The 14,310-nt window shown below is 41.2% G+C and overlaps 1 protein-coding gene across 3 annotated transcripts in view; it reads left to right on the top strand.

Annotated features, from left to right (window-relative positions):
- LGR4 (leucine rich repeat containing G protein-coupled receptor 4) overlaps window positions 1-14,310 on the top strand; it is an 81,528-nt gene that overhangs the window by 59,339 nt on the left and 7,879 nt on the right. For all 3 annotated transcript variants that reach the window (XM_055814019.1, XM_055814021.1, XM_055814020.1), the window contains exons 5-15: window positions 4,368-4,583; window positions 5,247-5,318; window positions 7,193-7,261; window positions 7,853-7,924; window positions 8,011-8,082; window positions 8,765-8,833; window positions 9,261-9,332; window positions 10,893-10,958; window positions 12,023-12,094; window positions 13,071-13,142; window positions 13,468-13,593. In XM_055814019.1, coding sequence (XP_055669994.1) covers window positions 4,368-4,583; window positions 5,247-5,318; window positions 7,193-7,261; window positions 7,853-7,924; window positions 8,011-8,082; window positions 8,765-8,833; window positions 9,261-9,332; window positions 10,893-10,958; window positions 12,023-12,094; window positions 13,071-13,142; window positions 13,468-13,593 — 978 coding nt within the window. The remainder of the gene's footprint in view (window positions 1-4,367; window positions 4,584-5,246; window positions 5,319-7,192; window positions 7,262-7,852; window positions 7,925-8,010; window positions 8,083-8,764; window positions 8,834-9,260; window positions 9,333-10,892; window positions 10,959-12,022; window positions 12,095-13,070; window positions 13,143-13,467; window positions 13,594-14,310) is intronic.

Below are 14,310 nucleotides of genomic sequence, written 5' to 3' on the forward strand. Positions count from 1 at the left end.
TGAAATGTGCTGGAGTCAGAATGATATTTTTGTGTGCATTTCTATTACCATATAAATAAATATTAAAAATCAACAATACATGCATGTGTTTAGACTTTGGAACTTTTATTCACTCGGATTGAGGTAGGAGTTCATATTGGTTTTACAATTTCCTTTGAGCAGAGTCGATTGTCTGAAGACCTTTAAGTTGCTGTGTTCTTTACTTGTTTTAACGATGTCAAATACTGATACAAGGGCTGTTGAATGTATAGGTTTCTGTCATCCTCATGCTCTTTCTTCTTGTGGAGCTGGAGTTCATGTGAGGAGGGAACCTGACAGGTACTAAAAGTGAAGATGACAGCTCTGCAAGTGAACTGTAATTTATAGACTAAATTGTAAAGGTCTCTCACAAGCCAATGCCTATAGGGAAGCTGGAATTGGAGTAGCTTCTGAAGGATTAAGGAATTTAAGTACGCGCTGCAAGCTCTAAAGAGCAGAGTCTTATCTTTAACACTTTAATGGAAAAGGACGGTCTTTGTAAAAGTTCGGTCCGAGTGAAGAGCATTGCTTATACTTTGCTAGTTATTTGAGCTAGTGAATACTCCCTTATCCTATCTCAAAGACAAGGTGTGGTCCTGAGGTATAATAATTCGTGGAAGTAGTTAAATATTTTAGGTTTGCATTTCAGTTGTTTCACAAAGTACTCTATTATGTGTGCTTCACACTAAACAGAAGCATTTCAGCTGTGATAACCTGTGACTGTTTGGAAGAGGTAAGAAAAAGTAACTGTGGCACAGCAGGCTTGCACCAAGAGGTGTAGAGGGACACAAGAAAATGTGGATGAGATGGAACTGGCCAAATGAGTTCGAAATAAGTCTTGAGGTATGACAACTAATAACAGAAATCCAGCACCAATAAATATTTTTGTGCAATCATAGTAACAATTACTTTGGTTCTGTTGATGCTGTGCTTGTTGCTATAGCATTTGTAAATCACAGGTTTTCCCTTTAAAACTATAAATGCAGGTCAATGAAAACTCTGGGCAAACCGTCTATTTTCAGCTTTTTTACTGATATATTCGTTGGCCTCTGGGGAAATCTTGGGCTGGCACAGAGATCTTCAGCCGCAGAGATCAGGAAGTCGCTATGTAAACACAGAATGGGAGACACACAAGTAATCACAGCATGATGTCCTCTCTGCTGGACTTCAGCTTTATGATTTGGCATTGGAAATTACTTTCAGCTCTATTCAGACATAGCCTTTCTTAAGATGATGCCAAAAGTTTGCAAAGAAGTGACGAGAGCCAGAAAAGCACCCTCTTTCGCCCTCCGAGCTCAGTGACAGTTGGTGGGTGGTGTTCTCCTTCCCCTGCCTCAGTTTTGCTGCCGTGGGCAGGAGATGATGAACACAGCAAGGCTGGACGGCTGCGGAGAGCCATCGCTTCAACATGCGGAGTTACTTGGGTACTCAATCCGCCTGCGCTGGGGGATGGAGGTCTTGGCAAAGCAAGCTGGGGATGGAGGGTCCATCACCTTCTCCGTGACCTTCTTTGTTCTCCCTGGCTGGGAGTTTGACTCCCTCATTGCATGCATCCATTCTTCCCCTGGTCATGGTCGACTTTAAGGGTGGGAGAGGAGGAGCAGGGCGTGAGGCTTCACTGTGGTTTTGCTTCACGGAGTCGGCCAGAGAGAATGGGATTGAGCAAGGAGCGCAGTGAAAGTACAAACATAGGTATAGGCAAGTAGTCACAAGGACTGAGGCCTGCCTCTGGAGTATGCTGCTGCTTGCTTTTACCAAAAAACCCCCACCACTACCACCTCCCCCCGCCAAAAAGACAAAAAAAATAAAAATGGGGGGAGCAGGGAGAAATGAGTTGCAGAAAACTCGGATATGTTTATTCCACTAGAAAACAATTCTTTTGATCTTCTGGGAGGTGTGTGAATTTAGGAGAGAGAAGAAAGACAGGTAATTTCTAGTTTTGTTTTGTTTTTTTTTTTTTCTGAAGCAGAGCTGCAGGCTTTTTTCCTCGCTGCCGCACACCCCCCCCCTTTTTTTTTTTCCCCCTCTATTATCAGGTGTTTAATTTCTCTGAATTGTTCCAGTCTCAGTGCAGCCTAAAAGTGTTCAAACAGAATGGTGTACACACCTGTCAGACCATGGGGCAAATGATAAGGGGATGCCAGTATGTGAGCCATAGGAATTAGGTCTTTGATGTATAGATTTGCAGCTCATGGCATTCACTCATCTTATGAGAGAGCCTCTGACTGCAGATAGTTTTGTAACTTTTCACTTGTATTGGTGTATTTGCTGCCTAATGTGATGGATTTCTTCACTTTTTATTACATGGAAATTCGGCTGCTGACTTTTTTTCCTAATAATTTGAAATACGTAAACCATGTAAATCACAACAAAACACTTTGATGGAGGTAGATTAAGTGCATTAATTATTGATCAAGCCTGTTTTTTCCCTTTAAATTCAGAATGTCTTCCAAGTATTGGGGTCCAGAAGCACTTCCATGACCGATGAAGCTGTTTGACTGTTCCCCGGGACAAATGCAGCACAGTCACTTGGTCGGCTCTGCCAGCCCAGGGAGGGATGGGGCGAATGGCCAGAGGCAATGACTTCTTAAAGTAACCCAGCTAGACTTTCAAGAGCATGTCTGATCATGGCTTTAGAAGCACAGTGAATGCTTAATGTAACTCAAAACCTGTGCTGATTAGTATCGTAATGAGCATCGATGCTGATGGAGGAGGGTGTATGTATTTTGGCTGCCTGGACAGCAGCATACGTACCGTGGCTGGTAGACCAGGCATTTCAAAGCGGTTATGCAAGGTGTTTTCTTCCATGTTTGCAGCCAAGTCACCGTGGTTCAGTTGTGCACTGAGCTAGAGAAGACAGCCTCTAGGTCGGAGGATGGTCAAACACTGCCTGTTGCTCTTAGCCCTGTGCTGGCTTGCATCAGTTAAAATCCATTTTTTTTCCATCTCATTGGCTATCACTGCTGACCTGCCCTCTCATCCCCGTGTGAAGAACAGCACTTTGTTACTGTTTTGCGTAATCCTGGTCATCCTTTGCTGCTGCCCATTCCTGGGGCTTCCATTTTGTCCCTAACACATCTGGTTACGTGGTGCAGTGTTGACAGACCTGAACTGGTCCCCGTGTCTGTCTTTTGCCTGCCCTGGTGGCCAGCGATGCTGGTCAAATAACTGCGCTGCTAGTGGAGGAAGATGAAAAAAACAAATCGGTTCAGAGCGTATTGCATGAAGAAAAAGCATGTGTCATTTTGCCTGAGAGTTTCTGTTGTGGCTGCCAAAGCCATCAGAGAAGGAGTTGCAGTATCAGGTTTGTCAGCTGTCGTGGATCAGGATTCTGGGCGAGACTCTGACAGTAACACCTGCACCTCCTGTTGTGAGGGCTTCACATCTGGAGCCGGAGCTGAGGGTGTGCATTTTAGCCTCTTAGGTTTCCAGGTGTGGAGTGGGGTTTTTTTGGTTGTGTGGGGTTTTTTTGTTTTTTTTATTGCTTTGAAACATGAAGTGGTGAAACCCCACAGTGTAGGTGAGCCAGTGACTGTAGCAGAACTAATTGTTGCACATGGTTTGACTTCCTATATGAAAGACGGTATAATCGCTTTCCACGTGTGTTACTACCACTAATGTTTGTGATAGGAGGTCATTCAGTGGAAAAGTGTGATGGCAAATCCAATCACGTACAGTAGTCAGCAATGCTAACATGTCATTTTGCGTTTTGTTGTGGAGTGTGTAAGAAAGGATCAGGTACAAGAGTGAAAGAAATTTCTCGGTTGCTGATACAATTTTATTTGTCAGGATAATTCATAACTCTGACTTTGTTCAAGAACTGCTTTTAATAATCTTGTTCTCCAAAGTAGTCACCTAGGGTGTATAGCAGTACCACGTAGCACGTAACAGTATATGTGCTCTGTGTGTGTGTGTGTATATATATATATATATATACACATAAGGTAGCTGTAGGGATGGTCAGTTCAAATGCCTCTGCAATCTTGCATACACCATCAAACTGCCAATTTAAAGACTTGTTCCGCTATTAGCAGCTGGGGGTTGGCTGGGGCAATGTCTGTAGACTTATCAATTCCGTTTAAGTTGATTATAAGCATAGGAATTTGTTAAAATATTTTATTAAAAATGTCTGACCAGAATTTTTTTACGAAGCTTTCTTGTACGGGCTCTTCCTTGAAAAAGTGCTCATACAACATTGAGTAAACATGCAGCCTTTCCAAAATTAAATTATATCAGTAAAGCATATTTAAGCTTTAAAAAAATACTCAGGAGTAAGAGGACTTCAGTTGATACTTTTACTTACCTGTAATTTGTGAGTTGACTGTTGAATTCTTTCTGTTTTAATATAGGCGTTTAGATGCTAACCATATTACCGCCATACCAGAAGACAGTTTTGAGGGTCTGGTGCAGTTGCGTCACCTTTGGTTGGATGACAACAGTCTGACAGAAGTTCCCATCTACCCGCTCAGCAACCTCCCCTCTCTGCAGGCGTTGACGCTGGCGCTCAACAAAATAACGCACATTCCTGACTATGCATTTACAAACCTTTCAAGTCTTGTTGTTCTGTGAGTACTTATCACTGCGTTTCGTAGGTCGCTGATTCTCTCCTTGGTTACCGTTGTGGTTAATTTGGGATGGCTTTGCAAATGGCACGTTGCTGTGTTTTGGCTCAGTTGTCTGGTGAGAGCCTACACTGCTGACATGAGATGATACCGTGTACAACTGGGCAACCCGCTGAAGGATTGCTAAAGACTCACTCCTAAATGGAAAGTTAAACAGGCTGTGGGTAGTGATATTGGCATATATTTTCCTGCCATCTTGTTTTAGTGATGAATATATCAAACCAATCGTTGTCAGAGAAAGCTTTCAGAGATATTAAAAGAAGAAAATATTATCTGTTACAGACCTGTTCTTGTGTAGTCGTAAATATCTCCATGCTTGAATATGAAGAACTAGTTTGATTTATATGTTTAAGTCATATCTTTATCACACTTCTGGACAGTGAGTAAAGGTTTAAAATAGTTTGTCTTGACTGCAGGCAGTCTGTGCTGTTCCCATGCGAGGATGAAATATTTCTGTCTGGAAGTGAAAGACATTCTTCTGCAAAATTCACCCCATGCAATGTTTTTTCTAAACCATTTAACTGTCTTGATTTCATAGAAATATCTGCTACTTAGTTAACTTATATGAAGTCATTCACTTGTTTTCGTACTTCTTTTGCTTTTTAGACATCTTCATAATAATAAAATAAAAACTATAGGAAAACACTGTTTTGATGGATTAGACAACCTTGAAACTTTGTAAGTATGCTTCTTGAAGTAGTTCGTTGTTCGGTGTTTGTGTCATTCCCAGTTTAATTAAGGTTACCTGACTGGTATGGTAAAGGTTTTGCAAATAATGCACGTGTGCACCACACAATACATACTACCAACACTTAGGTCCATCTCAGGTTTTGGAACTGAAGGCTAGTACCAGTGCAGTGCTCCACCAAAACTAATGAATGATGTTGAGAAGCAGGTAGGTAATAGCCTGGGTGAAATGTCAGGCTGGATGAAGTGGCTCTGATGTTCCTAGCCCTGGTGTAGCTGGTGTGTCTTCACATAGCACTCCACTCAGTCAGGTGGATGTATCAGAAGTGTTTGAGTGGTCCTGTGAGTGATAAGGGTCCAATACTTGTTTCTCAGATTTACTGTAGGATTCAGCATATGCTAAGATAGACAGCTAAAACTGCAGTGTGACAGTCGGAGGTTTCTCCAAGGGTCCCAGTGGGCTGTTTCTTCGCTGTTCCTCCGTTCCTGGATGTGCTCCAGTGCCTGCCAAGGAGAATGTCGCTCATGTGTCCCCACACCTCCTGACCCCGTTCTCTGCAAGCTGGTAGAAAACAGCCCAGCTCCTTGTTCCCAGCCTCTCATACAAGAGATTCACCTGACCTTACTCCAAATACTGACACATACTAAGATGATGAACTGGTTGATCTGAAACCAGTGGAAGGTGTCCCTGCCCATGGCAGGGGGCTTGGAACAGAATGATTTTTAAGGTCCCTTCCAACCCAAACCACTCCATGACTCTGTGAAACGGTGAGCCTTATGTTCCTTTGGACAGAAAACAGGGGATGGGGGTGAGAAGCTTCACCTTCCCCTCTCCCCATGTCTGTGGTCCCCGCTGACAACTTGAACTCTTTGCAGAACTGGGTGTCCGTGGTGGCTGCATTGCGGCTCCATGGTGCTCCTCAACATCCAGAGTGCCTCCTTGGAGAGGAATGGCTTCCAGCCGCTTGGGTTATGTTCCCCATTTCCCTTCGGCTCACTCAGTGCATGTCTAATAGGTGGTATCTCCTTCAGTGGCACACTTTGTTACACTTAGGAGAATGCTAAATAAATAATGCAAATGAAGGAAGGCAGGGGCAAGCCAGTGACAGCCTCTGTTAACACGAGGATGAGTCCAGGAATGCTGCTTACTCTGACTACCTTGTCATTCTCTTAGAACCTCAATTAAGTAATAACGAGTTGCTATGTAAATACACACAGCTGATGTAAGACTCTCAAAATGTTTTTGCTGCTCATAAGGAGTCCCTTTTGCAGAAAAAAGACTGTGGCCGGTCCTGGCATTACGGCTAGAATGGTGACAGGTTAACCAAGATTTCAGCAGATCCCCCATCACCGATGTGGATTGAATCAGTGTGATATTTCCCTCTGCTTCTTTCTGTTCAGTATTTTTAACCGGTTTTGCTATAAGGTCTGCTATTACTTAGTGATTTCATAAAACCTGAAAGAAATGTTTTCTTTGTAAGCTCATAAAGAGTAGTCATTTGTGTCTACTTTTTTTTTTTTAAAAAAAAAAAAAAAGCTTTGAAATCTTAGTTCATTTCCATGTAAATTCTGTTGAAGAAAGATCTATGAGGTGTTGAAAAATACTGAACTTTGCTGTAAGGAAATGCCATTTAACTTAATATGAATAATCTGCATAATATTTAATATCTTACCTAAGCTATTAGCTGGTTATAAAGCATGTAGAACATCAGAAGACTGAATCTAAGTTAAAAGTTATTCTATGGTCTAGTTAAAGAAGTTCTGAGAACTTTTTACTATCATGGAATTGTCTTAAACAAAAACTATTTTGACAATTGCTGAACACTACTAAGAATTTTATAATTTTCCTGCTTTATTTCTTCCAGGGATTTGAATTATAATAACATGGTGGAGTTCCCTGAAGCCATAAAAGCACTCCCAAGTCTAAAGGAGTTGTGAGTATTCCTTATTCTCCCTTTTTAGCAGTTCTCTTTTTCCTTTCCATAAATAAAAAGAGAAGAAATTCCTGAGTTTAAGAATGCTTGTCTCATTATGCAGCAACTTAAATCAGATTAAGTTATGCTAAGTGAGGCTATAATTAAAGGAAAATATAATAATCAGCTAGAGAGGGAACCTATTGAAAATTATTTTGGAGTTATATAAGCACGCAATTTATTCAGGAGAATCATTAGCATAGATCTTAATCACGAGCTTGTTTTGGCCTCCAGTAGCAGAATTAAGTATTCACTGATCACACATGTTTTCCTTGTCCCCTCCTTAAGAGAGGATGAAGAGGAGAAGAAAGCACAAGATCATGTTTTGGACAGAATAGCTTCCTTCTAATGAAGTATTTTCGGTTTAGTTGATGTGCAGTAGACAGATTGTACCTTCAAAGTTATTCCTACAGTTTGACTTACTCCTATTTAACTACAATCCTGGTTTTGGCAGGATTGGGAATTGAGTAGGTGTGAAGAAAATGTCTATTGGTTGAATCTACTGCCAGTACGTTTTTGAATGTTGGTTTTCTTCTTTGCTAATATCTTTAGGGGATTTCACAGTAACTACATTTCCATAATTCCCGATGGTGCATTTGCAGGAAACCCCCTTCTAAGAACGATGTAAGTAATTTTCATGCATCTATTTTTAGCTTTTAGCAGACAGTGACTGTAAAAACGACGACTGAAACATGTTTTTCATTCTGCAGACATTTGTATGATAATCCTTTGTCTTTTGTGGGGAACTCAGCATTTCAGAATCTGTCAGATCTGCATTCCCTGTAAGTATCCTCTCAACTATTTAGTACAACAAATGGATGTGAAATGTTGTGGCAAAGAACTCGGAGTAACTAAATTTTGTGACTGACTTTTACCTTACAGTTTTCTTGTAGTAAGCTTTAAGAAACACTGGTTTGTGTTGGGAATATCTAGTTTCTTAAGAAGCTCTAGCAACTTCTTTTTTTTTTTTTAAATCTTCATTACCTTGCATAAGACACATAACCTCAGGCCAAATGCTCAGGTTCTTACTTAAACTGCAATATGTCCTCGGTGGTTTTTGAACAGGGATGTACATTGTGAGAATGTTTTGCAGGTTGGTGCATGCATGCTCTCAAAAGTTATCAGATCTGGGGGTGACGAGTAAGGGAAACAGAGTGAGACTTCAAACTTTGAACTACAAACTACCTATGAGTTTATGCCCTTTTTATATGTGCATTGATAGGACTCTTTCCAGCTTGATGAATTCCAGTTGTTTGCTAATGGAGGGGTAATTTATTAAGCAAATTACTAGTATAAGAAGCAGTGAAAAAAATTCTCCTACACACTATTCAAGTGTAAAATTTCAACAAAAGCAGTAAGAACGTTAGCAAGTCTTCTTAGTGAAAATATCTATGATAGCAGGATTGGATGTCACAATTCATTTGTGTAATAGCTTACAGCTGATTTTCATGGGGATTTTTTTAGGGTCATTCGGGGTGCCAGCATGGTGCAGTGGTTTCCTAATTTGACGGGAACTGTTTATCTGGAGAGCTTGTAAGTATCTTATACAGAAGTAATTTCCACTAATTTTCTGGTTTTGCCTCTTGGGAAGTGATCGAAGCATGATTAGTGGATCCAGCAAGTGGATATATGCTCTCTTTCTGCCAATAAATGTAATTATGTAGCTCTACTTTCTGTGATACCTGGGTGCCTCTTACTTTTTTCTTTTAACAGGGTAGGCTGACAACAGACTATGATAAGGCTATTGATACTAAACTCACCCCTCACAGAACTCAAAACCAGAAAGGTTGGCCTTTTCCAAAAAGCCAAACCAAAACCAGTGTTGCTGGGTGAATCTATCATCCCGATAGCTGAGACACCATCCTTATTCTGCTCTTACATATGCTTGTTATGCCATGTACCATCAACAATGCAAACATTTATAGATGGTGGTTTTTTGTTGTTTTTTTTTTCCCTGCAGAACTCTAACAGGGACCAAGATAAACAGTATTCCTGTGAATTTATGCCAAGAGCAAAAGGTGCTACGAACTTTGTAAGTATACACATTATACTTCTATTTTCATCCGAATCAAAATGTTTCGAAAGCAATGTAAATCTACCTTCAAGCAACAGTATTGCTTGGAGTTTCTCATCCAAGTAGTTCTCTGGAAGTTGGAAATGTGATTCTGGTTTCTTGATTCTTCAAGACTCATGGCAGAGTTGATGTAATTATAATGCCTTATATTCCTGAAACAGGCCCCCCTTTATAGGGATATGCTGTATTTCTTTCATGTGTTATAAAAGACGTGAAAGGTGGTGCTGCAGAACGGTCTTTGCACCTTCAGATTCCCTCCGCCACCATTCATTCTTAACACAACAGTAGTCATCTATGTTCGGAGGTTGAGGAACAGTTCAGGTACAGTGCTTTGACTTTTTGTGTTTGGGAATGTAGGAGAGAGCATCAGGGTCCAAGAGAAATGGAGGTGAGGATTAGGAAGGGGTTAGTAATGCAAAGGCGAGATAGGAAAACCAGTAAGGATATGTTAAAATAAATGCAGGAAAGCCCTGAGCAGGTAAATGAAACCATTGGGAGGGGAGAAGCAAAGCCCTGTTTACAAAGGATACACGCAGGAAGATTTTACAGAAGAAAAACTGGGAAAAAAGAACGGTGAGGCAGGATTTATTTTCAAATGTCAGTTTATTTTTTGAACAGAAATTTGAAGATGGTTTTCAAGTTCCTAGTTCCCTTCTTTGCTGCACAGTTTCACAGAAAGTTCTGAACTTTCCTACCTCTGTTTAGGGAGGGACCAGCACACTATAACAAAACTTTCACCGAATTTCTGCATTGCATGCCATCCATCCCGTGTATTCTAAAAAAGTGGATTATCATTAAACATTTTCAGGTGACAACTCTCGGATTTCAGGGAATTTGTACAGAGTGTTTTGGGGATATGTGTTTATCCAGATGCAGGGCTGAAAGCAGTAATATAGAAATAGAATAAAGAATCAAAAGTCTGGCTGGGGGGGATCTCATGAGCTGTGGAAATCAGTACAAAGGCATGCCCTATTCCTCCATTACTTTTCAATTACAGAGTACTAGTTTCAGTTGTTAAAGCTTGTCAGATAGAGTTTTGGGATGAAGTTTTTGTAATGCTCGCTTTACATCACTGGCTGAATATTTTGGGAAGTGAAAAAATAAATTGTTCACTGAACTCAGAGGCAAAACGGGGCGGGGGGGAGAAATGCAGTTTTTGAAAAGGTTACATGAATATGGTGAATGTAAGGCAACGAATCAACATTTTGCAGAGTTACGTAGACAACTTTATTTCTGCTATTTGCTGGCTGTTGCAAGCTTGACATAGGAGTTAGTCTTTCTGCATCTTTGGGTGTATATATGTATAATCAAAGTGCATAGCGGGGCTAGTTAGGATGACTGTGGAGAGATTGCACTTGCAATTCCCTTCATGATTTTCTCTAAAATGGCCTTAGTTTTTCTGCAGAATGTTACTAACAGGAAGATTTTTCTGCCACTCCATTTAGTGGTTACAAGTGATGAGATGTTTCAAGTAGAAGAGTTCAACTAAGCACCTTTCTTCTGTTTTCTTTTTTGAAGGGACTTGTCTTATAACAATATTAAGGACCTCCCAAGTTTTAAGGGTTGCCACTCCTTGGAAGAAATGTAAGTAGAAGTACCTGTTGTTTTATTACCTCCTTAGTATGCTGAGTCCAAGTCTCTAGAAACTTTTTTGCCTTGTGTTTGATCATAAGTTTCTAAGGTTAAGGACAGAGAGAGATAACGTGACCATCACATGTGAGGAATGTGCTGGACAGAGAATTCAGCCGCTTGTGTTTTCCTTAATTAGCTAAGGTTTAGATGTTCCTATGGCACAAAAAAGAATGGAAGATGACATCATCTTGAGTTTCATGGTATTACTGCTATACATGCAAATGGAATGAGCATTTATGTCTTTTCCTTCCCGCCTCTTACCTCTTCTGCTGTTCTCCAGTTTCCTCTAACCATCAGCCCACGCTTGTGTAAAATGTATTTTCCTCTAGCCCCTGTAAGACACATTAAAAACCCACCTTCGCTTTTCCTTACTTCATTGCTTCAAAGCTTCTTAAGCTTAATTTCCTGACCCTACACAATTTTTCCACCTGCAGATGTTCTTCCTTCTCCTTCTACCTCTGCTGCATTCAAGCTTCTTTCCCCTTAACCGGAGTGGGGCAAATAGACTCTCACAGGCCTTTACTGTTACGCTATTGGCATCTTAGGGCTCATTGTAGAGGGAGCTAGTCAACTGGAAGTGTAATCTACCCATTAGCTTCTGAAATGTTTCTCAACATTTTCCTTTCCTAAATCTGTATTTAGAGAAATGAAAGTGTTCCCAGGGTTAGAATGTGCCTAAAGGTTCCCTGCAGAATGGAGCAGGTTTGTTTTAAATCTGTGTGACTCTTCGAAGTTCACAAGGTGTTACTTTCAGCTTGGAAATAATTCAGTCCACCCTTAAGTGTCCTCTAAATTGAGTTGTGAGCTGGCATTGGGCAGAGGTGCTGGGAAAGAGCTTCTGGTTATATTAACGTGGCTAATGCAGGCAAACTGTTCAAGCATTTCACAAGGGGAAAAGAGAAAAATCTAGCCATTGGTAAACTATGTCTATGTGTTAGCAGGCACCAAGCTACCCCTTGGTTGGAAATCAGCTCAGCCAGCCCATAAAGCTCTGTTTCTGCTTCTTCACTTTGCAGTTCCTTACAGCATAATCAAATCCATGAAATCACAGAGGATACCTTCCAAGGACTGTCCTCCCTTCGTATCCTGTAAGTGTACGTAGCTGCATACTGAGTAAAACGATGTTTTTGTTTCCCGTGTAAACTGATGTCAGGGTGTGGTGTTATAAATCTGATTGATGCAAAAGGCCAGCTATGCTGCATCCTAAGGTGGAGCATGTACAAGATACGTTAGCAGCAGCCAGTTTCAGTCCCATCCTTTTCTAGTCTCCATTTCTGTTTTTCTAGCCTATAAAGATATTTTCATGTATATATATGTGTGTGTGTATACATAAGGAGGTAAACAGGGAGATTATTTTTCAGTAGTCCACTATTTTGCATTATATTATGCCATATTATTCTGTTATATAATATTTTTTGGACAGATCCTATCTGTTTTCCTCAGGAGGAGCAGACCAGCAAGCAGAATTATCCCCCCCCTTACATCTCTAGCTATATGAAGGTGATCTAGGAACACTGAAATTATCAGGAAGAAAATAATCCACCAATTGACAAGTGGTTTACATTTTGATTTATTATTATTAATCTTAATTTTGAAATGTTTATATCATAAGTCATGGTGGCGCAGCAGGAGCGGGAGCTGGATTTTGAAATCCAGCAAAGCAGATGCCCTTCTGCTTGTTATTCTCTCATCTTCCCCCAGCCCTGCCGCAGGTGCGGCTGTCAGCAGAGGGATTGTCCTGGCACCTTCGGCGCGGGAATGGGTGCTCTGCTGGCAGCGCAGGCTGGGCTGCTGGTGCCAAGAAGGACGGGGGGAATGGAGCAGGAATGCGAGGTGGATTCTGCTGTGGGGGCGAGGTGAAGTGGGATACAGCTGCCTTATCAAGGGATTTGGCTGCTACTGCACCTGGCTGGCTGAGGACAGGGGAGATGGAAGGGTCGGTCATTTAGCTTTTCCAACAGAGGCATAATGTATTTGTCACCTTAGCTTTTTTCTTTAGTACAGTGGCTGGTATGCAGTTTCTGAAACTGCTAAAATAATAATCTCCTTTGGCATTCATTGCAGCGATCTCAGCAGAAATCGGATCCATCAGATCCACAAGGAAGCCTTCACCACTGTTGGAGCTATCGTTAACCTGTAAGTGGTAGGCTATTCTGTGCAGTGACCTCCTCTCTCTGTCATGCAACTGCTGAGGTATTTAATAATATTGTCAGCTTAAAATTGATATGTGCCTATCGTGCATTTCATCTCTGTGAATCTCGAAACCTCTCGCTAGCTGAACAGGTGCAGGGCATGCTGCTTTAAAGTTTAAATTTAAAAAAATACTGCTGCACGGACAGGTGTTTGCCAAACCACAGCCTCGGTGTGAGACTTTGCAAAGCCTTCCTACTTCAATGAAATGTATGCTATAGGGTCTTCAAACTTACTTTGTTGTAAAGCTGTTTTAATATTCACATTTCAGAGACCTCAGTTTCAATGAACTCACTTCAGTTCCAACGGATGGGTTGAGTGGACTGAACCAGCTTAAACTTGCGGGCAATTCTGAGCTGAAAGAAGCTTTGGCAGCGAAGAACTTTGCAAAGCTCCGGTACGTTGGTAAATAACACCACAGAGCACATCACTTATTTTGATAGTAACGAGGGATGTGACACTAAATGAAGCCAGTTTCCACAACACTTGTGATCTGGCCCTTTGCCGAGTGCTGTAGTGCCCTAATGTTGGCATATATGAAAGAGCATCTGACGCTTGTGGTTCAGAAGCTATTTGCAGATAATTTTCTGGGAACCTTTTATATTCTCCCTCCACCACTTTTCAGGCAGATACCATCTGACTTTGCGATAGTGGTTTGGTTGGATTCCATTTGTTATTGAACTGAGCACATCTGTCTTTCAGTGTGGAAAATGGGAGCAGATGCACAGGTGTCTGATTCCGTAACCGCCTCGCTTTATACGTACGCTGTTGATTCTTGGAGACAAATGATAAGAGCAACAGTAATCATTCAAATGGAAACCTGGTACTGATTTCAGTGGGAGGTGGATCAGACAGTGATGAACTGCTTTGCGTTTTCAAAGATCTTGCTGCACATTAAAAAGAAGCAGTTAAAAATTATTTCCTGTACTATGCGATGGAAAAAATGGAGATGAAGATACTGTTAATTTGCCCAAGGCCAGCAAAGGAATCCATGTTGCTTTTAGAATCATGCCTCAGCAGTCCTGTGGAAACAGCAGCCTGGTTTTTAGGTTTTGATCTGTGCTTCAGAACTAATCCGTTGTAGGATCCTTTAGACTGACGATCCTTCTCAATA

The sequence above is a fragment of the Falco peregrinus genome, chromosome 9 (assembly GCF_023634155.1).
Source record: "Falco peregrinus isolate bFalPer1 chromosome 9, bFalPer1.pri, whole genome shotgun sequence".
In the NCBI taxonomy this organism is placed as follows: Eukaryota; Metazoa; Chordata; class Aves; order Falconiformes; family Falconidae; genus Falco; species Falco peregrinus.